The 25,081-nt window shown below is 49.9% G+C and overlaps 1 protein-coding gene across 3 annotated transcripts in view; it reads left to right on the plus strand.

Moving 5' to 3' along the window:
• Positions 1-23,264, plus strand: part of XRRA1 (X-ray radiation resistance associated 1) — a 624,270-nt gene extending 601,006 nt beyond the window's left edge. For all 3 annotated transcript variants that reach the window (XM_069640151.1, XM_069640152.1, XM_069640153.1), the window contains one exon: positions 22,440-23,264. In XM_069640151.1, coding sequence (XP_069496252.1) covers positions 22,440-22,627 — 188 coding nt within the window. In that variant the 3' untranslated portion in view covers positions 22,628-23,264. The remainder of the gene's footprint in view (positions 1-22,439) is intronic.
• The last annotated feature ends 1,817 nt before the right edge of the window (positions 23,265-25,081 follow it).

Raw genomic sequence — 25,081 nt, forward strand, 5'->3', positions numbered from 1 at the left:
CAGGCTATCGGGGGGCCCACTTCCTCCTCTCCCCCCTTGGTGACAGCTTCAAACCATACCGCGGTTTCTGCTTCCGCCCATCTCAAGAGGTCCGCCCACCATATCTCCACTCTGGGCCTGTGGGCCGCTTTCCAACACATTGCGATTCTGCGTTTGGCCAAAATATAGGCCAGGTCCTTCATCTTACTGATATGCTTTGAATGACGTGGTCTGGGAAAGATCCCAAGCATGCAAGCCCAGGCAGACCCTACATCCAGTACCACTCCCCCACCTGCCATTTTTATCTTTATTTCCTCCCAGAATCTATGCACCTCAGGGCAAGCCCAGAACATGTGCAATAGTCCTGCCTCCTTCTCTCCACACCTGGGGCCTTTTTGTACAGCCGGTCATCCAAACCTAGCTATTCTACCGGGAGTCAGATAAGCTCTATGGGTGATATACAGCTGGATCTGCTGGAGTCTCGCATTCCGGGACACTTTTTTATGATACCTCTGGGCTCTAGCCCACTGTCCCTCTGTCATGGGTTCCCCCACCTCTTCCTCCCAGTCATGCTTCAAATGGAACAGCTCCTTCCCCTTCTTTGCCCTCAGGAGCTCATATGTCCTAGATATTTCGTGCCCACCCTCCGAGACATCATACATCGTTTCTAGGGAGGCATCAGGTTCTTCCTCTAGCACAGTCTCAGGCCACCTCTCTCTCGACCGTTTCATGAGCCTGGTGTAAGTAATGAATTGACCTCTATGCGCCCCTGTCTCCTCCTGCAGCCTCTGGAATCCCAACGCCCCCCTCTCCTGCCATATGTCTCCAAGCATGGCCAATCCCACTGGTTCCCAGTATCTGCGAATTGCTTCAAACAATTGGGAGTCCTCCCCGCATAGCACCGCCAGCGGGACCTGCTGAGAAAGCGGATCTGGGTCACCCACCGTTTTCCTGCGCCAGACTTCCCAACCCAGCCTCAATAGTCTACCCATCCTTGCTATTTTAGTTTTCTGCAGCCACACTGTCTCCCTCAAAAAGTAAGGAGCCAATTTACCTTGCAATAGCCTAGCTTCTTCCGAGTCTTCCGCAGGCAACCACCTAGACACATACAACAGCTGTCCTGCTAGGTAATACAGTTCGAAATTCGGTAGGTTTATGCCCCCCTTATCACATGTATTCTGTAGTTTCCACAGGGCCACCCTGTTCCTGGAGTTACCCCATATGAAGCCCCTGCACACGCTATTAAGTTTCACAAAAAAGCGTTTGGGGATCAAGTACGGGACATTCACAAAAAAGTGCAAGAATATGGGCAGGACCACCATTTTAAGTAAAGCTGCTCTCCCATCTGGGGTAATCTGGACCAGAACACCATGCTATTCTTAACTCCCTCCATCACTTTCTCTGTGTTATGTTTGTGTTCTGTCTCTATTTTGTGGTAAACATTCACACCGATACCTAAATGTCACGGTCTGCCAAGGTATCTGCAAGACTGGCAGCCTCTCCAGTGGGGTACTCTTGTACCTTCCCTGGAGGAACAAACTAGACTTCCCGGGGTTCATCGATATGCCCGAGAGAGTGGCGTAGCGATCCATCACCTCCAACACATATTGCAGGTTCTCCTCCGGGTAGCGCAGGTAGAGGAGCACATCATCCGCATACAATGATATCAGGTGTGTGCCTCCAATCGTGTGGATCCCCACCTCCCCGTATTGTTGCTGCAGGCATATTTCCAGCGGCTGTAATGGCAAGATGTATAACATGGGTGACCAGGGCCATTTATCTGATATAGTGGTTCCGGTTTTAACTCTCCCCATCGGGGTACTATATAGCATCTGGACCCATCTAATATATCCTGGTCCCATCCCGTATCCTTTCCGAGTCGCTTTCAACCACGGCCACCGCACTGAATCAAAAGCTTTGACCGCGTCCAGCGACACGATAGCCAGCTCGCCTGAGTCTCCCTCAATTTGATCAATGATATGGTGTAGCCTCCTGTGGTTGTCTGTGATATTTCTACCGGGGACATAACCCGTTTGATCTGGGTGTATCAACTTACCAATTACCCTCTTTAACCTATTGGCCAGCACAGCCGTGAGTATCTTGCTATCCTGATTGAGCATAGACAAGGGCCTGTAAGATCTGCATTCCGCATCTGGTTTGCCTGGTTTTAGGAGCGGGATGATCACTGCCTCACAGAGGGATGCCGGCAGTTCCCCCCCCCGTTCATAGGCTTCATTAACCATGGCCAGCAGCGGCTGGAGTAGCTCCTGCTTATACGTTTTATAAAACTCGCTGGGTAACCCGTCCGACCCGGGCGCTTTACATGTAGGCAGGTGTTGGATGACTGCCTCCAGTTCATCCGCGGTGATGGGGGCGTCTAGGTCTGCTCGTTCTAGATCTAAGGTGGGCAGTCCTATATCATCTATCGTATCCACAATTTCTTGACTCATATCCACTCCTGTGTCTTCATATAATCGTCTGTAATACTTGAGGAACTCATCACTTACCCCCTCTGGGTATTATGGATTTGTCCTTCTGCGTCCCTGACCTCTCCGATCACCGAGCGGGGGGTCTCATTTGTGTATAAGCAGGCCAATAACCTACCCGGTTTATCCCCCCCTGCGTGCAGCCTCTCTGTATATTTCTTATAGTTTAGTTTGCATAATCTGTCCCAAAGTTCACTACAAGCTAGCTGTAAGCCTTTTATTTTAACGCTGTTCACACGGGTGGTCCCCTCATTTTGTATCAAGCCCTCTAGCTCTCTCTCCGTTTCTTGCAGTTCCCGCTCGATACGCCCTTGGAGCCCTTTGGATTTAGATATAGCTACTCCCCGCACCACTAACTTAAATGCCTCCCAAACTGTCCCGACAGAACGCACACTGCCTGTGCTAATTTCAAAGTATTCCTCGATGGCCTCCCTCAAGTCCTCTCGAAAGCCCGCATCCTGTAGAGCCTCAGTTCTGAGCCTCCACGTCGGGATCCACGCTCTGGGGGGTTGATGTCGCCACTCTATGACCAAAGGCGAATGGTCAGATAGTACTCGGGTCTTATATTCCACCCTCACCATTTCTCCCACTATCCCGGCAGATGCAAAAACATAATCCAGCCTCATATGCAGGTCATGTGGCGCTGCATAATGCGAGTATTGCCTATCCCCTGGGTGTAGCCTTCTCCACACATCCTCTAGGCCGAGGTCCATCAACAGTGTCCTCAGCGCTTTAGCTGCCGGCGCCGGCTTTTCTAATTTATCATCTGACCTATCTAACCTGGGGTTCAGAGTGCAATTAAAGTCCCCTACCCACACCATCACGCCACCCAACAGGGGGCTAATTTTACTATATAAAGACCTAATGTATGCCGTTGTGTCATGGTTAGGGGCATACAAATTTATAATATTCACTTCCCTGTTCTCCAGGAGTCCTGCCACCACCACCAGTCTGCCTTCTGGGTCTATCGTTGAGCTGAGCAGCTGAAATGGCACATGTGGTGCCACCCATGTAATCACCCCTCTTGCATATGCCGAGTATGTGACCCCTATAACATTACCCCTCCATTTTCTCCTAACCACCTCCAACTTCTCCTTGGTGAGATGGGTTTCCTGTAGCAGGGCTATATCAATCCGAATCCTCTTAAGGTACATCATCACCTTGTTACGTTTGAGATCATTATTAGGGCCCCGCACATTCCAGGTCACAAGTCTGAGGTTACCCGATGCCATTGATTTATTCGACATTTCCATGTAGGCTCTTACACAAACTAAAACTGAAACTACCCAAAACTATGTACACCACAAACATAACTATGTACACACCAAACTCCCCACCTCCCTCCCCTCCCCTCCCCCCACCCATCCCTTCCCCAACAACACCCTCCCTAACTGTTGCCCAGCTCCATTCCTGCATCTCAGGCACCCCCACATCTAGCCCTGTCTAGTACAAGCCTATGCTCGGGGCTCAGTAGGGTGAAGCCGCCCTAATGCCCGATTAACTATTAGTTTCCGGGGTAGGTTGTCTCCATCCTGTCGCTCCTATTTCTGATTTACTACGCTTTACGTTAATACCAAACAGCTACCAATTACATTTTACCCACTATATTCCAGTCCATGTCTTTCACCAGGCCCGAATACTATCCAATATTCAGCCGATTGCACTTTCGCAGTATAACCAGGATCGCCCTCCCACTTATCCCCTCAATGTCCGTGGCACAAGATCTTCAGTTGTCATGTTCCTGCCAGTCGCGATCCGCTTCTTGTTCTGGGCAACCCTGTAGGTCCAGCCATGTCACCACCTCCTCCGGAGTGTCAAAAAAGAACGCTCTGCTCTTGTGTAACACCTTCAACTTTGCCGGGTACAGAAGCATGTTCTTGATGCCTACTGCACGCAGCCTCCTCTTGATGGCCACGTAGCTGTATCTCTGCCTCTGTACCAGCATCGTATATTCCAGGGTATGCCGTGATGTTGGTGGATGCCCTTTCTATCGTTCCGCCTTTACGAAAACATTCTAGGATCTTCTCTCTGTCTCTGTAGTTCAAGATCCTCGCCATGATCGGTCTCGGTGGAGCCCCAGGTCGTGGTTTCCTCATTAAGGCGCGGTGCGCTCGCTCCGCCGTGATCCCTTGCGAAAGCTTGTCTGCTCCAATCTCCTCGAGGATCATGTTCTCTACGTAGTTTGTGGGGTCCTGGCCCTCTTCCCCCTGCGGCAGGCCAACCACCCGTATGTTGTTTCTTCTCCCCCTTCCTTCCGCTTCTTCCACCCGATTCTCTGCTGTTTTAGGACATGAACCTCCTTTGCATTATTCGTGCTGACAGCTGTATTGGTCTTGACTGTGCTTTCCAGACAGCTCTTTCTTTCTGCCAGCGCTCTAACATCCTGTCGTAACAAGGTAAGTTCAGATCCCACCACATCAGTCTTGTTCTCTAGGGCTGTTCGCAGATCCGCCATTGCCGAGCCCCATTTAGTACTCAGCTCTGCTATGGCATCCAGGGTCTGCTGCTTGTCTCCTTCTAGGGCCTCTCCCGCAGGAGTCACGTTTTGCGCCGATGTTGTAGGGGTTTTCTGCATTTTCGCAAAAGACCTCCATTGTGGGTTGTTTGGTCTTGGCTCTTAGTCCTTTCACCGACATAGTGCTATCGTTGAGGCTCCTCCAGTTCTTTCAGTCGTTGGGGTCTCTATCTTCTTTCTTCCATTCACTATAGCACATGCAACTATTATTCAGGCGAATTGTAGCCCCCCACGTATTACTTTCCGCACATAGTTCTCGTTGGCACAACGTCCGCGGCAGAAAAGATTCCGGGCGTGGTCTTTTAATTATGTTGCATGCCTTATAATCCGCCTCATTCGCTCTTCCGTTCCGTGCCAAGTGTCCCTGTGTATGCAAGTGGTGATAGGCCGCCTTTGATGCTTATTGCGCACTATGGCGCGCGGTCTGCCTGGTAATCACAGTGTCCCCACAACGCTCCAACTCTGTTGTCCACTTAATGTCTAGGCCCTGGATGGGGTTAGCACTCGGGCGCGTGATGTGGTCAGTCCGGCTACCACTGTACTGTGATTTGCTGCTGTTACTCTGCCAGGCAGCCCTGATTGCAGCCTGATGCCAATGCAATCTGTGCGCACACTCAATGCCCAGTCTCCATTATGGAAACTATAATTTGTTACTCAATTATGTTTATTATTGCCTCGCACGCTGATCCGTGTGTCCTGTGCGTAGGCGTAACATTGCTGCCCATAACACACGGGACCACACTATTTGCAGCACACGACTCTTCTTGCTTCTGTCGCCCGCTTTCACCGCCGCGGCCCGCTCCTTTCCACTCGGCACCCAGCAGTCTTCACATGCTTCCTTGTTGTGGGTGGGAGCCGCGCTGCTGTAAGAGCTCAACGCCGCTATGTATCCACCCACGGGCGCTTCTTCGGTGTTCAGCCAGGGGCACTGCTTCTACGCCTCGCAGTGCAAGGCGATGCTCGGCGCTTTCACACACAGCCAGCGTCTCCGCACTCCGTCTCCCCAATTCGTGAAGAGCCGGCTCAGTCCACCGCGCCTCTTCTCAGACAATGTAGTACTCGCACTCGCGAGCTGCTACATGTATACGGGCCCGGGACGCTTTCCCATTAATGCAGCCCGCGGCGGAGCTTGCCCTTCGGTGCTGCAGGCGGCCGCCTCACCCACCGACCGTGCATTTCAGCAACAAACCGGCATCTGCAAGGCTGCAATGTCGCTCCCTTTGTTGTCCGCCATTTTGGCAACAACGTATCAACGCGGCCGCCTCGAACAAAGTCAATTATCTGCCGATCCGCAGACACGGTTGACTTAGGATTCCTGTTACCTATGTATTCCGACCACCTCTCCTTCCTTTGCAAGCCTCAAAAAGCGTATTTATAGCGTAAATGCCCAGATAAGAGTTGGATCATCAGGAGCTCTGCACGGAAGCACAACCTAGTCCATGGCTAGTTAGCCACGCCCCCCCCCCAATCCTTACAACTAGTTACAAATAGTGTGGGGTGCAGCTCATGAAAAAGAAAGAAGTGATCACAAAATGATAAGTCAGGATACTTGGGCCCTCCTTGCCCCATGTTTTCAGCATGAGCAAGGCGGTTCCCTCGAGCCAAGCGCACACTCTGGCTTCTGCGGCACAAGGATACAGTTCCAGTTTCACAGTCCACAAATCTCGAGACCTTCTGTGTTCATGTCTCTTTACTTCTCACCAGTCTCTTGATGCAGGAGGCCTGCTGGAACAGAGACAACACACAAATGCTCTCTTTAGCGTTCACAGTATTCACTTTGGGTATTCACCCTGGATCCCCCTCAGCCGGACTCCGATCCTTTTCACAAACAAAAAGTTCAACGTTGGATCCCTCTCTTCCGGGCTCAGAACCGTTCAATGTTGGATCCTCCTTTTTCCAGGCTCAGATCCCTTTACCAAAACAAGGTACAATTAGTCTCCCTCAGCCGGGCTTGGACCAATTGGATTTACTTTATACTGTTGAAGACTTTCGAATGTGCACAGGGTTTAGCAAGACCCGCTGCATGACCACTTTGATCTTAATATTTCTTTCACACTAACAGACTTTCAAATGAGCACCTACGTGGTGCCGGACCACTCTGCGTATGGTATCTTTTCGTGATTCCCCCAGAGTTCATTTCTGAAGTTCAAGTAATTCTTTCTGGCTTTCAATTACAGTTGCGTCGCTCATTTCAAATGCTTCATACAGTGTTCCCTTTATACAATGTTGCCGCTTGCAACCGTGGTTCAAAACGCAAGCTGGTTTGGTATCAGTCTCTATGACTCACCGGCTGTGTTGCTTTTTCAGATGCCGCTTTGTTGTAGGTGCCAAGGACAGTACCATGGCGGCAATCGCTCCTCCCCGCCTTGGTTATCTAGGTGGGAGAGCCCCGGTATCTCGGACACACTGTGTAGGTTTGATCAGCCTTATTTCCTGGTCTTTGGTTTCTTTGCAAGGCCCATGGAAATAACGGTCTTTGTAGGTCAACGGTGCTTCCCTTCTTGCAAACCTCTCCGGTCTTGCCGTCTTTCGTGCTCTGACTTTTATCCGTGTGGGAAAGTATGATGGAATCAGGTGTGTGTAATGATCCATAATTGCCTGACCTTGCCTGACCATGGTGTTGGGACCTGTCCGGTATACGGCTCTGGTGTTAGTCTGTTGTCGCTCACAGTGGGCTGTCTGTGAGAAAGTGTTTGTGTCGGGAAATTGGGGGGGGGGTGTTCCTAGGTATCCAACCTAGTTGGATGGGAAAAGGTGTTATAGGGAAGGGGATAATGTCTCGCCCTCCGGTGTCCTACTTCTACTCCCCGAAGATCCCTCATTCAGATGATCCCCTGCACTGGTCCACCCCCATGAACTCGATCCAAAAGCGATGGTCGTGTCCTGGCCACCTGGATGACAGATCCCTGGGGACTGGTGGGTAAGACACCTTCAGTTTTCTCACACAGCCCTATTCTGGATTGGCTGGAGGGTGTGAAAGGAGGCAAGATGGAGATTGAGAAAGAGGCTATTGCAGTAGTCCAGCCTGGAGAGGACCAGAGCTCTGGAGACATTGAGCTTCTGGGGGAAGGTGTGAAAAGGAAGAATGCCTCTGAGGAGGTGGAGCTGGAAGTTGGACTTCTTGGTAAGGTCTATGATGTGTGGGTGGTGAAAGAGTGAGCAGAGTCGAAGATGACCCTGAGGTTTTTGGCCTCACAAGATTGTGGGGGTAGAGGGCACAAAGAGGGTGGCCACGGGGTAGGAGGAAAAGCAGGAACAGGTGTCCCAATGAGGAGGATCTCCATCTTACTGGCATTGAGACTGAGATCATTTGTTGCACACCATGCCTGAATGGCAGATAGACAGTTAGGAATGAGAAAGGAGGAAGAGGGGGAAGTAGAGTGAAGTTTGAAGGAAAGCTGTGTGTTATCCGCATAAGACTGGAAATGAGGAGAGGAGGAGGAAATCAGGTGAGCAAGAGGGGCGAGGTAGATATTGAAGAGCCATGACGATGGGATAGAGCCCTCGGTGACAGCACAGGTAGAGTAGGTGGTTATGGAGGAGAAAGGGGCCAGTTGCAACTGGGAAGGGCAGTTAGTGAGGAAGGAGGTCAGCCAATCCAGTGCTGGAGCAGTGATGCTGAGGGTGTCAGTCGTTTTCTGAGGATGGAATGGTTGACAGTGTCGAAGGCAGAGGATAGATCGAGGAGAATGAGAACAGCAGGAGAGTTGGAGTCGAGATTTGCAAGCATGATTTCACAGGTGTTCAAGAGAGCAGTTTCCGTGAAGGAAACCAACAAGATCAATGTGAAAGATCAGTTAGGGGCGGACCAACTTTTCCAAGAGTTTACCCAAGAAGAGGGTTATAGAGATAGGGCGATAGTTGGGCAGGAGGAGGTCAGCAGATGGCTTTTTTTAGGAGAGGGCCCTCAGGGGAGTGCTTGAGGGGTAGAGGAAAAGCGCCACTGGTAAAGAAGTGGTCGCAGAAGTCGTCAAGAGCCGGGGTGAGAGAGGAAATGTTGTCCTTGATGGTTTTGGAGTAACATAGGAGCACGTGTTTGGAGGAGGCCTTCATAGAGCGGACCACTTAAGAGACCTCATCCGGTGCTATGGACAGGAGAGTGAGGGTGGTGGGAGGAGGTGGGACAAGGGAGGCAGGGGAGCAAGCGTGGGAGAGGAGATGGGGGTGGAGGAGAGTGTGGACAGGATGTCCTGAGTTTGGATGTGAAATGGATGGCCAAGGCAGTGCAGGGAGCCTGGGAAGGAAGGAGAGGGGTGAAGACTGCAAGTGGATTGACCAGTTCCTTGCAGATTTTGAAATGTTTGACAGTGTTGTTAGTGGTTCCAGAGATGCAGGCTTGGATGCGGGCCCATTTCTTTGCGCAAATAGAGAAGCGATATTGCCTTTGGAGCAGGCGGCAGGCCAGTTTGTTAGAGAATAAGCCCAAGGTCGGCCACTTCTGCTCAGCAACTCTGCACTTTCAAAGATGCTAGATCGGAGTCATATCAGCTGTTGTTCTTGGTGGCAGGTTTTAGGTGGATCCTCACGGCAGGGTCAAAGATGTCAAGGGTGTTGGAGATGGCAAAGTGCAGGTTAGCAAGGACAGAGTCAGAGGGAGAGTCAGGAGCAAGGGTTGGAGGGGACATGAAGGTGGAGGCAAAAGCAGCAACTGACACTCGATTAATCGGTCGACTAACGGCGAAGGAGGCTGCCAGTGGAGGGGGTGGCTCGGATAGAGGGCAAAAGGGCCCCAGATGGGAGAACAGGAGAGAGTGGTCAGACCAGGAGTGGGGGTGGGGGAGGTTGGTCCGGATTAGAGGTAGGGCTGTCACCAGTGATGAGGGAGCCAAGAAAGTGTCCAGCGGAGTGAGTCGGGCCGGAAGGGAGAATAGTGAGAGAGAGGGAGTCACAGAGGACACGGTACTGAGACATGGATGATTCAGAGAGTCGAGGAGTTTGGAAGAAGAGGTTGAAAGGGATGAGGCAAGGTTGGCCCATTCAGAGAGGAAAAGGGAGATGGGGCCAGGGTGAGGGAGAGGGTAGGCGAGACCCCAAGCTTACAGACGAGGGATTCAAAATAGGAGTAGGATTGAGTAGGAATGATGGAAGCAGGGACCCACTCGGGGAAGATCAGGGCCACTCCACCTCCAGGCCTGTTGGGTCTGGGTTTGGAGAGGATGTTGTAGCCCTCACAAAGGAGAGTGTCAAGAGCAGTGACAGAGCTGGCATTGAACCACGTCTCGGTAAGAACGATGACATCCGGGTCAAAGTCTTTGAAAAGGAGACGCATGTCAGAGGAATGTTTGACAGCAGAGCAAGCATTCATAGTATCTAAGTGAAGCTAGTTACCACCTTTGAAAGTTTTCCAAGGGGGTGTACAGGGCCGTGGTGATGGAGAAGTGAGGGGAGAAGAAGCAGAAGTGGCAGGAGAAGTTGTGAGACAAAAGGGGAGAGGAGGGTTATTTGTTTCCTGTTGCTGAGGAAGGAGGCAATCCATTTGAGAGCAGTGCCTCAGATTCCTAGGAAGTGAAAGCGGTCAAGGAGGATTGAGTGGTTCACTGTGTCAAATGCTGCAGAAAGATCAAGGATCATCAGTGCTGTGTAGCCTTCAGAGTCTGCAGTGACCTTGAGATCATCCCAGATCGAGATCTGATTGGTTTCTGTACCATGTCTGAAGCCTGATTGTGCGGGGTCGAGAAGACAGTTGGATTCTACAAAGGAGTTGAGCTGGGAGTATGCTGTCCGGTCAATGAGTTTCACTAGGAGTCTGGTGTTGAAGATCGGTCTGTAATTCTTGAGTTCAAGAGGGTCGAGGGTTCCCTTTTTTAGAAGTGGCTTGACATGCGCTATTTTGAAGGCATCAGGGAAGATGCCAGAGGTGAGGGAGTCATTTAGTATGGCTCTTTCATGTTCTCCTGCGCTGTTAGGCGAGAATATTTCCTTTAGGACAGAGGTGAGGCAGGGGTCGAGGGGCGATCCGGAGGGCTTGCTGGCTGATAGTAGGTCAAGGAACTCATCTCTGGAGGTCAAGGAACTCATCTCTGGAGATGGGTTTGAAAGAGTCGAAGGTAGGGAAATTTGGCGTCGGGGCAATGGGATTAGGAGGGGTCGGTGATGGGAAAGGGGAGAGGAAGGCCAGTTTGGTGTTAAGGGTTGCCGTACTTTCAAGAGCAGTGTTGTAGAAGTGTAGGGAGAGGGAGTCGCAGAGTAATTGTGAAGGGTGGATTGGGCAGAGGTACAAGTTGGTTTCCCAAATTCTGATATGATCATGTGGAGTTCTCTGCTGCGGTTGCCACAGTTGAGAATTTGTTTACTGTAGTAAGCTTTTTTGGCCTTTCGTATTTGTAGTTACGGTGGTGGTGAGCGTACCTGGATCTGCTGAGATCGGTTTTTGATGCTCGCCATTTGCGTTCAAGGGATTTATTTAGTTTTTTGGCATTCCTCCGGTGGGAAGTGAACCATTTGGGGAACGGTCCTTTGCGTGAGGATGCAGGGCGCAAGGGTGAGAGAGGAATTAGTGAGTCTTTAAGTCAGGGGTCAAAGGAATCGATGGTCAAGGGTCTATCAGGGGGCAGTGTTTCAAGGGGTCTAAGACGCAGGGATAGGCTAGGTCGGGAAGGATCCTGACTTTGTTCCAGCATTTGACATCACAGGTTAGGGCCGGGGACGCTGTAGGTGGAGGGGCAGGCGTGTGGATAGAGAAGGGGATGGCATAGTGGTCTGTTCAGATGAGTGGTTTGGAAGGGGATATATAAACCATGTCATGAGAGCTGAAAATTGCATCAAGGGTGTGCCCACCTGAGTGGGTTGGGCCAGTGGTATGATAGGAGAGGTTGAGCGCATCAAGACTGTCAACCAGCAGATGAGTCATGGGGTTGTTGGAGAGATCGAACCAGATATTGAAGTCACCCAGGAGTGCGAGAGAAGGATGATTTACTTGAATGGTAGCTATTGAGTCAGAGAGGTTGTTGGCGAAATGTCTGTCATATCCAGGAGTTCTGTAGATGAGTAGGAAGCTGTGGGTGAAAGTCGGTGTAGCGAGAGTTTTACTAGAAGGGATTCACAGGAGGCAATGCAAGTCTGGGATTCAACGAGTGAGACGGAGAAGTGAGGATTGAAGAGGACTGCCTCTCCGCCATCTCTGGAGGGTCTATTGTGGGCGATGAGCATGTGGCCAGGGGAAGGTTTTGTGTGCTACTGGGGCAAAGTCGTCGGAGAACCAGGTTTTAGTGATAAAAATGAGGTCGGGTTTGTCAGAGGATAGGAGGTCAAAGATGCGGTGTCTGTTTTTTGCTATGGAGCGGACATTAAAAAGGATGTATGCGACTTTATGAGGGGAGGAGGATTTTGTGATGCTCATCGTAGTGGGAGGTTGGCGGACTTGAGTGCCGGGTGGGGTTGTGGGTGTTGTAGGAACATTCAGGGTGAATGAGACCGGTTCAGGTTGGGTATGTGGGGCCTGGGTGCCAGTGGACTTTGAGTTTCGGGTGAGAGCGTTACGTAGAGGGATGGAGGGAGGGAGGGAAGAGTAGGCAGACCGAGAAGGTTTGTGAGAGACAAGGGGCGGGTCAAGGGGGGTTGGGAGGGTGGTGGAAAGGACATTTAGGGTGTGGGGTTTTAGGTAGGTTGATTTTGGAATGAGCCTGGAGGGCGATGGGTGATTTGGTGTACAGGGTGAGAAGTCAAGAGAAAAGGGGGAGGAAGCTGGTAGAAGGGAGGGTGACTGGGTAGGGGAGGGAGAGGCTGGGTTGTTGGGCTGAAGCAGAAGTGGTGAGGAGTGGAGGAGTGGAGGGATGAGGGAGAGGCCCAGTCATGTTTTCTGCATTTTGTGGGTTTTGGTGCCATAGGGGTGTGAGTGAGAGGGGGGAGATGAGATTACCGTTCTAGCAAGGGCGAGACAAGCTACTTTTAGAGAAGGGAAGGGATATGAAGGGCGGGTTTGTTGGTGGGGGTCGAATAGGGGTTAAGGGGGAGGAAGAGGGCGGCATCAGAGGTTGGTCGAGAGAGTGGTGAGTTCCCCAGTGGGATAAGGGGGAAGGAGAGGGCAGCATGGGAGGTTGGATGCGAGGGAGGGGAGTTCCTCGGAGGGCACAAGGATGGTGTGGAAGTGGAGGTGGAATCACAATGTTTGGAGTGCCAGAGGGCTCCCCTGGCTTGGGAGTTCGATAGTAAACGTGGAGTATGGGCAGGGGGTATATGGGTGTTCTCAATAAATGTCATAGGGGGGTGGAAGTTGATGTGTTAGGGTGGAATGGGGAATGAGCGCTTGGGAAAGTAGGTGTTTTGCACGCCAGAGTGCTCCTCTGATCTTAGATTTGGACGAGGAATGGTGGTAGGAGAGCGGGCGGGCGGCATCTGGGTGTATTGATGTATTGGGGAGGAGTTGTGGTTTGCGATCAGGAGGGGATGGAGAGGGGGGTCTTGAATTTGGGAGCCGAGTACGGGCCATGTGTTGCGAGTGGTGAGCAATGGGGGCGGGGTAAGGTGGAGGGTGGCTAGGGATCATGACAGGTCGGAGAGGGAGTATAAGATGAGCTGGGATCTCCATCACGGGGGAGGTCAAGGGCAGCACTTAGAGATTGATGTATTAGTAATAGTAGATGTAGAGGCCCTAGATGTACAACCTACATCTACATTTTGGGCTCAAGGCTAGTGGGAGAGGGCCAAAAGAGGATAACAGTAGGATGGAAGTTTAGATGCAGTAGTGGGGCCTAAAACATAGGTGAATAAATCGCAGTACTATCTATGACGGCACGATCTAGTTGTGCAACGAATCAGCAAGAGCAATTCTAAATGTTCAGCATAGGCAAGTGAGTCACAGTGCTATTTCAGGGGGTACTTTAAGATGTGAGTCAATGTAGATTTCTAGATGTATGTCAATCTAATCAGAGCAATTCCTAAGAGTGTGGGACAGGCAGATAAATCACAGTACAATTACGGCGGGCTCCTCATGGATTTGAATCAATGGGACAAGACAAATTCTAAATGAGCGGCACAGGCAGGTAAATCACAGTACTGTCACAGTGGTATCCTCTAGATGTGAGTCAATCTACCAAGAACAGCTTTCTAGGTGTGCAGCACAAATAAATTACAGTCCTATCTCAGAGGGTACTTTCTAGATGTGAATCCAGCTAACAGTAGCAAGTGTGCGGGACAGGCAAAAATAAATTGCAGATCTTTTTCAGTGGGTAGCTTCTAGATGTGAATCAATGCAACAAGAACAGTTTTCTAAGTGTGCGGCACAAATAAATGACAGTCCTATCTCAGTGGGTACTTTCTAGATGTGAGTCAATGCAACATGAACAGTTTTCTAAGTGTGCAGCACACATAAATTACAGTACAACTCAGAGGGTACTTTCTAGATGCCAATCCAGCTAACAGTAGCAATTTCAAAGTGTGCAGGACGGGCAAAATAAATTGCAGATCTTTTTCAGTGGGTAGCTTCTAGATGTGAATCAATGCAACAAGAACAGTTTTATAAGTGTGCGGCAGAGATGCATTTCAGTAGTATCTCAGTGGGCACTTTCTAGATGTGAATCAATGCAACAAGAACAGTTTTCTAAGTGTGCGGCACAGATAAATCAAATCACAATCTCACGGGGCACCTTCTAGATGAGTCAAGCAAACAAGAACAGTTTCCAAGAGTGCAGGCAGGCAAATAAGTCAACAGCACTATCTCAGTGGGCACTTTCTAGGTGAGAATCAATACAAGCACAATTTTCTAAGTGTGTGGCACACATAATTTACAGTGCAATTTCAGTGGGCACTATCTAGATGTGAATCAGTGCAATAAGAACAGTTTTCAGGGGGTACCTTCTAGATGAGTCGAGCGCACAGGAACAAATTCTAAGAGTGTGGGACGGGCAAAATAATTACGGTCTTATCTCTTATGAATATGCTAACCTTGCCTCCAGCTTTATTTTGGTCACTGAGCTGGCACAAGGGCCACATCTGAGCCAAAGATAAAAGTCCCCCACTTTAAATGAACTGCCGAATCAGCCTTCAGTGAATTCTCATGTTCTCGCTAGTTTCCTCATGACCACCCGCGTTTGTGCCTCCCTGCCTATGGCTCCTCATCTTCAGTCCATTTTCAACTCTATTTGTCTTAGCTTGCTCCCATATGTCTCCTTTTTTTCTTACTGATTTTCCATTGGCTTTCTTTCCCTGCCTTCCTCCTGTTGCATTTCCTGTGCGTTATACTTAAATGCTTAAATGGACTTCTCCAGCATGGGGTCTGGCATGGACTCGCATGCTCGTGAATATTCCCCTTTGTCAGGCTGGGAATTCTCGGTAAAAGAAAAAAACGGTTTCACTTGCAATTTAAAACTGTATTCCTCCTCTAAACCTATCACTGCCCTCTGGGTCATACTGGCCCCATCTCTTGACAGTCCTCTCCCTAAACCCTGCCTCTGTCAGCTGTCAGCCATCTTTAGATTTTTACCGCACGCGTCATTGTTGGGAGTCCTCAAGTTGCTCTCCAAGCTATTTTTTACTTTTTTCATGGAAAAGTTCTATTTTTGTTCCATCGGAACCTGTGTACTCCTATTTTCATTGGCTGGCAACATGGATCTGTTGTCGGTGAAGTTGCATGCCCCTCAAGGGCGGTTGTTCGTCGAAGTTTCTGGAAGGCCACCATAGGCCTACTTCACGCCCTCTGACCACAAGGGAGGGAAAAAAAGGAGGGAAGGACACTTTTCAGGCCCTGCACCCAGTGCAGGCTAAGGAACCTCTTTGTGGAGGACAAACATCAGAAGTGTCCGTACTGCCTGCACCTGGACCACAACAAGGATGGGTGCGAGATATGCCTTGGCTTCTCGAAGAATGCAAAGAAAGACCGGTATAGCAGGCTGGCGGCATGGCTCAAGTCGAGCAAGGCCCCTGACCCATGCCCCAAGCAGGGTCAGGCCTCACCCAGGACTGGTCGGTCCGAGGAGCAGTCTCCCTGCAGGATGAGGTTGAAGTCCTTTGAGGACGCCCCATCCAGGGGGGTCCAAGAGAAGGCCAAGAGCCGCAAGGCCGATTCCGCCGGGTTTGTCGCTGATGCAGGTCCCAGGTTGGAGAGAATGCGATCGCCATCACCATCCGCCTCATCAGCCAGCGTGCCATCGGGTTCTTCCTCAAAGAGGAAGTCCTCCCGGCCAAGAAACGGGACATCATGATCTGTGGAGATTTAAACATTGATTTGTTTAAACCTGCGGATGCGGAAAAAAAACTGTTGGCCAAAGAATGGACTGAAGAGATGGACTCAAGACTAATGCAGATGCTGAATGGTAACACATTCAGAGATATACCACCATCAACAACCTGGCATTGCAATAATTCTACATCCACAATTGATTATGTGTTCGTGTCTTCCAACTTACATGCCCAAATTAAATCATTTAGAATTATGAAGAATGCTAGCAGTGACCGCAACATGCTAACGACTGAAATTGTAATGTCACTGAAAGAGGGTGCCTCGAGGTGGGAACACAAAGTTCTAGCCGAAGCAACAGGGTCAGATTACACCTTGAGACGCATGAGGTCGCTCAGTTGTCATCTGCTTACTGCCAGCAAAGTACTCAAATGGAATATGACCAGCTACTGCTACAATACAAACCTATGAACGTAGGGCTGAAAAACCTGAACTTCGCCCGCAAACACTGGTTTGACATGGAGATACAAAAACACAAACGGGAAATGAGACGTGAGATGTCATGTTCAACCCCTTGAAGAGAAGAAGGCCTCACAGCAGTCTCATCAGGCGCAGCTAAAGACTCCGTCGACCACTTTGTCGACATCCTCTGGGGCAACCACTACAGTGGGGGGTACTGACCCAACGGGGGTGGTCCCTACAGCGCAGAGAGTATCCCTGCCTCTCAGGCGTGACACGGCTGTCAAGGCAGCGGTTAAAGCTGCAGGCATCCCTGGGGGGGAACTCACTGGTTTAGGTCCCGGTACACAGCCCTCAGGGGAAAAAGGGGTGGCGAGGAGGCCCCAAAACAGCCCTCCAGGGTTTACTTGCAACCAATGGTCATCTCTTCCACGGACGATGACGACCAAGTGTCCGTCCTTACAGACCACGAGGAGGACAGTGGCACAGGACCTAGCACTCCATCGTTCCCTCCAAAGCCGAGGGACATATCCATGGAGATCAAGCAAAGGTTGCCTCCAGCACTGGCTCCTGTGGTACCGCAGGCCCCTGACCAGCCTCCACATAGAAGAGGAACCAGCTACCTACGCCGCCGTATCAGCCGCCTCCACCACTTCGGGATCCGACTCCACCAACGGACCCAGATACACACACTAACACTGGTACAGAGACGGCCATGGAAATCAAGAAAGATGAGGACTTCGTCCCGGCAGACGACGAATCACTGCACATTTACGCTCCTCATAGAGGCTCTCCACCAGGTGAGTTGGGATCATTCACTCGATCTCCAGGACCTCAGAGTTGTTCCAGCTGGTGCCTGAGGGAACCAAGAAGGAGGGCTTCCTACATCAGCGATGGGAGTACAAGAGGGCGACGATCATGGCAGTACCCTTTTTGGACGACATTTGGGAGGAAGGCCAAGCACTCATTAAAAACCCATGCATGGCTCCAACGGCTCCAACCAAACGAGACAGGTTGGAGAAGAAATACAGAGTTGTGAGACTGCCCCCAACTGCTTGAGGTCACAACCGTTGCCGGACTCGGTAGTGTCGGCCGCTGCAAGAAAACGTTCAGCCATATGGCCTCTGCATCATCAGTCCCCCCAGACAACAAGGGGAAGAAAATGGACGCCATGGGGAAGAGAGTCGTATACACAGCGGCATCCATGATCGAGGCGGCTAATGCTCTGGTTATCTTGTCCCGACACTACCAGGAGCTTTGGTAAAAGTTGGGCCCCATCCTGGAATTCCTCCCCGACAAGAAGACTGAGGCTCACACCCCCTTTCAGGAAGGGGAGATGGTGTCTGAGCATGCCACTACGGTGGCAGTGGACATTGCTGAAATGGGCTTCCAAAAGATGGGAAACAGAGTTTGCCTCCGTCGGCAGGGATGGTTGAAGGCCACTAACTTTTGCAAAGACGTTAATGCAAAGGTGCTGGACATGCCATTCGAGAAACCCTTTCAAGCCATAAAGACGGACACGACACGTTCCCTTGGCACTCTGCAGCATCATTGCTTGTCGTCTTTTTGCTTGAAAATCGAGCAGATCATCCAAGGGATACTCCACGTCATACAGGCAATCTGCCTGATCCTTCACGCAGGAAACCTACAGGGGTCGCTCCCAGGCCTACGGTAGCAGAGGTCAGCGTCACCCACAGGGCAGGGTGCTGGCACCCAAGCAAGCCTGAACCGGCAAAGACGTCGGGCACCGACTCGTGCACCCCGGTGGGAAGCCGGCTGACACAGTTCATCAGCGAGTGGAAGATCACCACCGACAGATGGGTGCTGGACGCTCTTGCCCAGGGACACACCTAGGAGTTCCAATGCAGGTGTCATCGTATTCCACTGGTTCCCAGTCAGGAGCAGCACATCCTCTGCTCCTGGCAGAAGTGCAAGCCATGTTACGGAAAGGGGCAATAGAACTCGTCCCCCAATGGCTCTGGGGCTCTGGAGTCTTTACCAGATACTTTCTGGTCATATAAAAGGTGGGGGGTTGGAGACCCATCCTGGACCTGCGCCGTCTAAACAAGTACTTGAAATCCCAAAAATTCAGGACGGTCACGTTGCAACACTTGTTCGCCAACTGGAGGAAGGGGATTTTTTTATGTTGTTGGACCCAGAGGACCCGTACTTCCATGTCCCCGTCCACAGGAAACATCGGAAGTTCCTACAGTTCATGGTACAAGGCCAACACCACCAGTTCAAGGCCCTACATTTCGGCTTAAAGTCGGCCCCAAGGGTGTTCACAAAATGGCTCTGGTGTCGGCCCACCTGCGTCTGCAGGGCGTGCCCGTATACCTGTACCTGGACGATTGGCTGATACAAGCCCACTCCCGGGAGCTAGACGTTGAGCACACAAAGGAGATCATTGGGCTACTGACAGAGCTGGGGTTCTCTCTGAACTTTCTGAAGTCATGCTTAACACCATCGCAGAAGGCGCTGTTGCTCAGCTCCAGACTCAACACAGTGGCTTGCCTGGCATCCCCATCGGAGGAGAGGCGAGCGGCCAATCAAGGGAGGGTACATGCTGGGCATGATGTCGTCCTGCATCTACCTCGTCTGTCTCTGCAGGTTGCAGATGCAACCTGTACAGGGAGTCTTGGATGCACATTGGATACAAGTGTGCAGGAATTTTGCAGACAGATCACCCTCAACGAGGAGTTCCGGTGGGCAATAGAATGGTGGGGGGGTACACTCCCACGTCCCCCATGGGACGGGGATTTCAAACCTTGCCATACCAGGAGACGGTCACCACGGACGCCTCTCTGGAAGGTTTGGGAACTCACACTGTGACTTCCGGAGGAGAAGGATCTGAACATCAACACCCTGAAGTTACAGGCATTGTTCTGAGCCCTCAAGTCTTTCCTGCCATCTCCGAGAGGGAAGGTGGTGAGGATCTTCACGGACAACACCACCACCATGTTCTATATCAGGATGCAAGGGTGCACTCGATACCCACCTTTCTCCAAGGAAGCTCAGGACTTGTGGCATTGGGCCATCGGACAAGGGATGTTCCTTGTGCCAATACATATGGCAGGCGTCAAGAACACCATCGCTGACTCTCATCAGGGAGCAGCTTTCCTGCCATGAGTGGGAACTTTGTCAGGATCAGGTGGACCATCTGTTCGTCAAATGGGGCAGACCTCGGATCGATTTTATTTCCCACGCAGCAAACTCAAACTGCCAGAAGTTTGCCAGCAGATTCCACCAACCGAGGAACATGGGGGATGTGTTCTCCTTCCTGTGGGAAGTTCTGTTTCTGTACACCTTTCACCCATTTCCTCTACTGCTATGTGTCAGTGCAAGATGATACTCACCGCCTTGGTATGCCTGAGGCAGATTTGGTATCCAGACCTACTCAGCCCGTCATTGTCACCTCCAGTCAAGTTGCCTGTACTTCAGGATCTGCTCACCAGGAAGCGAGGCACAATCTTTCAACACTACCCAGGATCTCTGAACCTGAAGGCATGGTTTCTGCAGCCTTAGAGCTTGGGGGTTATGAGCTGCCAGCGGACTGCAGGGAGGTCCTCGCAAAAGCCAGGACGTTGCCGACTCTAAAGTGCTATGGCCATAAATGGAAGCGTTTTGCTAGATGGTGCCGGTCGAAGACGATTACCTCTCTGAGGGTCACAGCCCCACAGATTCTTCCATACTTGCTTTCTTTGGCAAACGCTTGGCTGGCTCATGCATCCATCAAGCTACTCCTGGCGGCTATCTCACACTACACCAGATCCCTGCCGTGGTCCCACAGACTCATCAAGGAGTTTCTCAAGGGGCCTTTTCAATCTTTCCCCCCTGTTGAAGGCTCCTGCCCTGGCATGGGAACTCATTGTGGTCCTGACAAGACTCATGGGGCCACCTTTCGAACCTATGCATCAAGCCCCATCCTTCTCTTGTGGAATATTGCATTCCTTGTGGCCATCACCTCAGCCAGATGGGTGGGTGAAATCCAAGCCCCATGCTGCAAGCAGCCGTATCTGACCTTCCACAAATCCAGGGTGGTACTGCGTACAACCCCCACTTTCATACCAAAGATTCAGTCGAAATTCCATCTCAGTGAGCCTTTGGTGTTGCCTGTTTTCTTCCCGAACCCTTCGTTGCTGGTGGAGAGGACTTTGCATTCGCTGGACATTCCTTGTGCCTTGAAGTTCTACGTGGCACGCACAAAGAGTTTTCGGAAGACTTGGCAATTGTTTGTGAACTTTGGACCTGTGAATCATGGGAAGGCCTTGTCCAAGGCTTCCATCTGAAGATGGCTCTCCGGATGCATCATGCACTGTCATCAGCTGGCTAACCGGCCTCTGACCGGGCCGTCCGAGAGCTCACTCCACCAGAACGATCGGTTGTATACGTTTTGGCTATGGTGCAATTGGTTACAGCCGAATTGACCGTGATCATTTCGACCACAGAGCCAATTTTGCTGTGGCCAAATTTGCAAAAGCTAAAATGCCTCACCCACCCCCAAAACACTCCCCCACTGAACCCCTACTTACCTTATTCACGGCAGCTTTCTCACTAACTCTGCAGCATCAGATCTGTCCCTCTTACGCAGGTCAGATCCGACACCACAGGTTCCGCTTTTATTTTTTTTCCCATCCCCTGCCTTCAGATCTCTGCAAGCGGGGGACACCCCTGCTACCCCCAAATGCCATCACTAACAAGCATGGGGGGCGGGAGACACCCCCGCAACCCCCACTCCCCATGCTTGGTAGCGATTACCCAAATTGGTCATTTTCAAACGATCAAATGGTACTGGCCGAATTCGGACAGATTTACCATACGGTCAATTGGAAACTACCAATTTGGGTAATACCAAGCGATCGCTGCGACAACGGCATTCCTTTCTGGTGTGCCCCTGCTCGACATCTGCAGAGCTGCAAAGTGGAGGTCTGCGCATAACTTCATGAAAGTCTACTCTGTCGACGGGCATTCCAGGGAGGAGTCCAGAGTCGGCCAGGCAGTGCTACGCAACCTGTTTGCTTGAGGTAAGTCTACTCCAGGGGTGAGTGTTAATTGCTTCTGTTGAGCTTTGACACCTCCCATGATAGTGTAATGTTGTACTGCTGTGTATTTACTATTCATGAGCATGTGAATCCATGCCAGACCCCATGCTTGAGAAGGTTTAAGTTACTTAACTGTAACTATTGTTCTCCAGCATGGGTCTGGCATGGATTCACATGCAAACCCTCTCTCCAGCGCCTCTGCAGCTCTACTTTGTCATACTGCCTCTTTACGTGCTTACGAAATCTAAAGATGGCTGCCAGCGGCGGGGCTTGTGGAGAGGACTGTCATTGGATGGAGGCTCAATGACCCAGAGGACAGTGATTGGTTTAGAGGAGAAATGCAATTTTAAAGGGAACCTGTTTTTTCTTTTACTGAGGATTCCCAGCCTGATGATGGGGAATATTCATGAGCATGTGAATCCATGCCAGATCCCATGCTGGAGAACAATAGTTACAGGTAAGCAATTTAAACCTTTTGCCTCCATATGCCAGTTATCTTATCTTGTTTTTCCCTAGTTGGTCTCAGTCCCACTTACTTTCTGCACATATGTTCAGGAGCTTTCAACCTCCTTTATGTTCTGTTCGGCTCTTGCCTCTTTTTGCTCTTCCCTGATCTTTTATCTCCACTAAACACTAAATGTAGCTCCATGTTTTTCTTATCTTATTTGATTTTATTACCGTTTAGTACATTTTGGGAGATGATCAAATTGGTGCTAATCAATAAGAACAATATATTAATTGACCTCTGGTCAATAGAGAATTTATGAAGTGGGGACTGGATTCAGAGATGGTCTGTTGTTTGATGCTGTTTGAAAGTACTGAAATTGTCCTTGTGGTCTTTACAGCGTTGTTTTTGCGTAACAAGAAATCTGACCGTAAGGAGTACGGAGAAGCCCTTATGCTGCTTAAAGAGATCCAGTTCCGCTACCACCACTTACAAGAAGAATCAGCAATGAGAGCCAAGGAGTTAGAAACCGTCAGTGGAAACGGAAATGTTGATACGGTGGGCGCAAGAGGCCAACTGCGCAGATGATCATGACAGTGTTAAGAGGGGGAACGGGACAATGTTAGGATTGGTACCAGTAAGAGGTTACTGGTATTTGGAGTAATCATCCTGGTGAATAAACATAGGCTGCTGGCACATTGTCTTTGGCACAGTGCTTTTTTCCGCTGTTTCAAAAGCGAACATTGTTCAGGAAACATTTTCATAAGCTTTTTGTATGCTTCGATATTTAAGTTGTGGAGATGACAAAGCTAGAGCTTGTATAGTACAGGAGTTTGAGGAAAGTGCTACTACAGTAACAGAGCTCAACCATTGCAATCCTATCAAATCATCCCACCGTTAACAGTGTTAACTTCACATAAAATTGCGGTTGTCTGTAGTTTGCCAGAGTTGTCTGATCTCTGAGTGGAGTTCCTTCCTGGAAGGTAGTAATGTTCACAATTCTCTTAGACATTTATTTACCAGCCATTGTTGTTTCATAGCTATAGTCCTGGAAGGTTTGAGGCATCTATGAGTGAAAAGAGCAGTGTTCTCCTTTTTGTTGGATTACTGCAGATTACCAAGATGCAGAGCTAGTTGTTTATGAAAGAAAACAGTCAAAATGTTACTTTCTGCGTTGTCACAATTTCTATATTGTTTAATTTCATTAAAGACATTTCTAGAACCACGTGCCATGTTTTACAGGTTTAATTGTCCATTTAGCAATTTAGAACTTGGAAAAGGATCACAAAAATTGCAAAATCGTGTGTCATTCAAGCCATTCACATGTTAAGAGTATTATATAAATAGGAGGTATAGAGAAACAGGCGATCTTCAGATCTGGGGATTCCGGGAGTGTTGTGAAACAGTATTCTTAGGGTATTGCCAAAAGAGTTCTTCATTGTTGGCAGTCGGGAGCTGTAAGGGGGGGAAGACTTAGGGCCCGATTCATGGAATTGTCTTGCACTGTGCAAAGTGACTTTGCACTGCCGACACAACCCCTTAGTCATGCAACTGTGCAAAGTGTATTTCTGCAGTACTGGAAAAATGACTGCACTGCAAAAATACACTTTGCACAGTTACATGAATCAGGGTTTGTGGGAGCATTAGTACCCCAAAACGTTATTAAACAGTTTCTTGTATGTTGGCCGCACTTCAAAGGGTTCCTTGGTCAAGAATGTTCTTGATCAACATGTTTCTACAAGGCCTTAAAATCTGGAATGTTACTGGTCCCGCAGCCTTTACTGAATAATTTCAGATCTTGGACTCTCGCTACACCAGAGCCATGTTTTTATTTCAATGTGACTTCCAAAATGTTCTCCTGTAAGCTTTGGGTCTAATTGTAATAATAAAGTTCCCTTTCTCCTGGACCAACTCCTAGTTATTCTAATCCATGATGGCATTATGAAGGATTGCCATCCGCCAAGGGTGTTGAAGTCCTGGCATTGTAATTTTTTTTTATTATAAATAAAATGAGAATCATTCTTTCTGAGAGGGTGCTCCTCCCAACAAACTCCATGCCAGAAGCACATTGTTCACCTGTGCTTTGTTGAATCAATATACGGATCCTCAGCACCTGTCCCCCTGTGGCACAGAGCAGGTTAAGTGAAGGCAGGTTAAGTGCAGCTGTCATATGGCACAGGTGCCATATGACAGCTGCACTAACAGCCAATCCATTGTAGCGCATGGGCTACATTTAAGATATGCACTCCTGTTCCCAAAACCACTCAGGAGAGTTGCTATCCTGGTGGCAGTTGGAAACTTTAAATTCAAGTCATATCTGAGCTAGAATCTCCCACACCTCTTATAGCCACATCCATTTTTTATATCATACCTCTGTCAGCCCTGTGAGACTAGCTCAGCTGTGGAAGGGGTTATATGTATACTGGTCAGACAGCCTGGCTATGACCCTGCCAAGTGGCAGAGAAGGTGACTGGGTGGTTATGCCTCTCCCTTTGATCCTTTCTGAGGTTGGGGTAACACTTATCCCCAGTGTGCCAGCCACCCCGGGGGAGCTGGCCTGGGAAGAAGGAATCAAAGGGGACACCCATCGCAAAAAGGCTAGCCACACACCAGGGTGCTGCATACCAAAAGGGCTCTTGATGCTCTTGACAAGGGAAGAGGGCAGTGTTAGTGTAGACGGGGAGCTCAGACCAGCTGGAGGAAGATTCCATCTTGTTTTCTCTCTTTATATCTCTTTCTTTCTGTCTCCTCCACTTCCTTTAACACAAGCACTTTGGGTATGATGTCAGAAAGCAAAGTCCACTTGTTCCAAGGACAGTAATTGGACCTCTAAAGCATGATTGCTTTAGTCCTATCATCTGTACATGTTTGCCTTTAAAAGAAAAGGTCTCACACTCCTTTGCTGATTCACTTTGGAACAAACACCCAAGGAAGAATTTGTTGAACCTCTGTTGGGAGAGATGACTTTCCAAAGCCCTCCACCAGTGAGGGGAACAATGAGTGTCCAAGGCGAGCTATGTTTCCTAATGGAGAGGAGTCGGG

This window comes from Ambystoma mexicanum, chromosome 7q (genome assembly GCF_040938575.1).
Source record: "Ambystoma mexicanum isolate Mex_15411 chromosome 7q, UKY_AmexF1_1, whole genome shotgun sequence".
NCBI lineage: Eukaryota > Metazoa > Chordata > Amphibia > Caudata > Ambystomatidae > Ambystoma > Ambystoma mexicanum.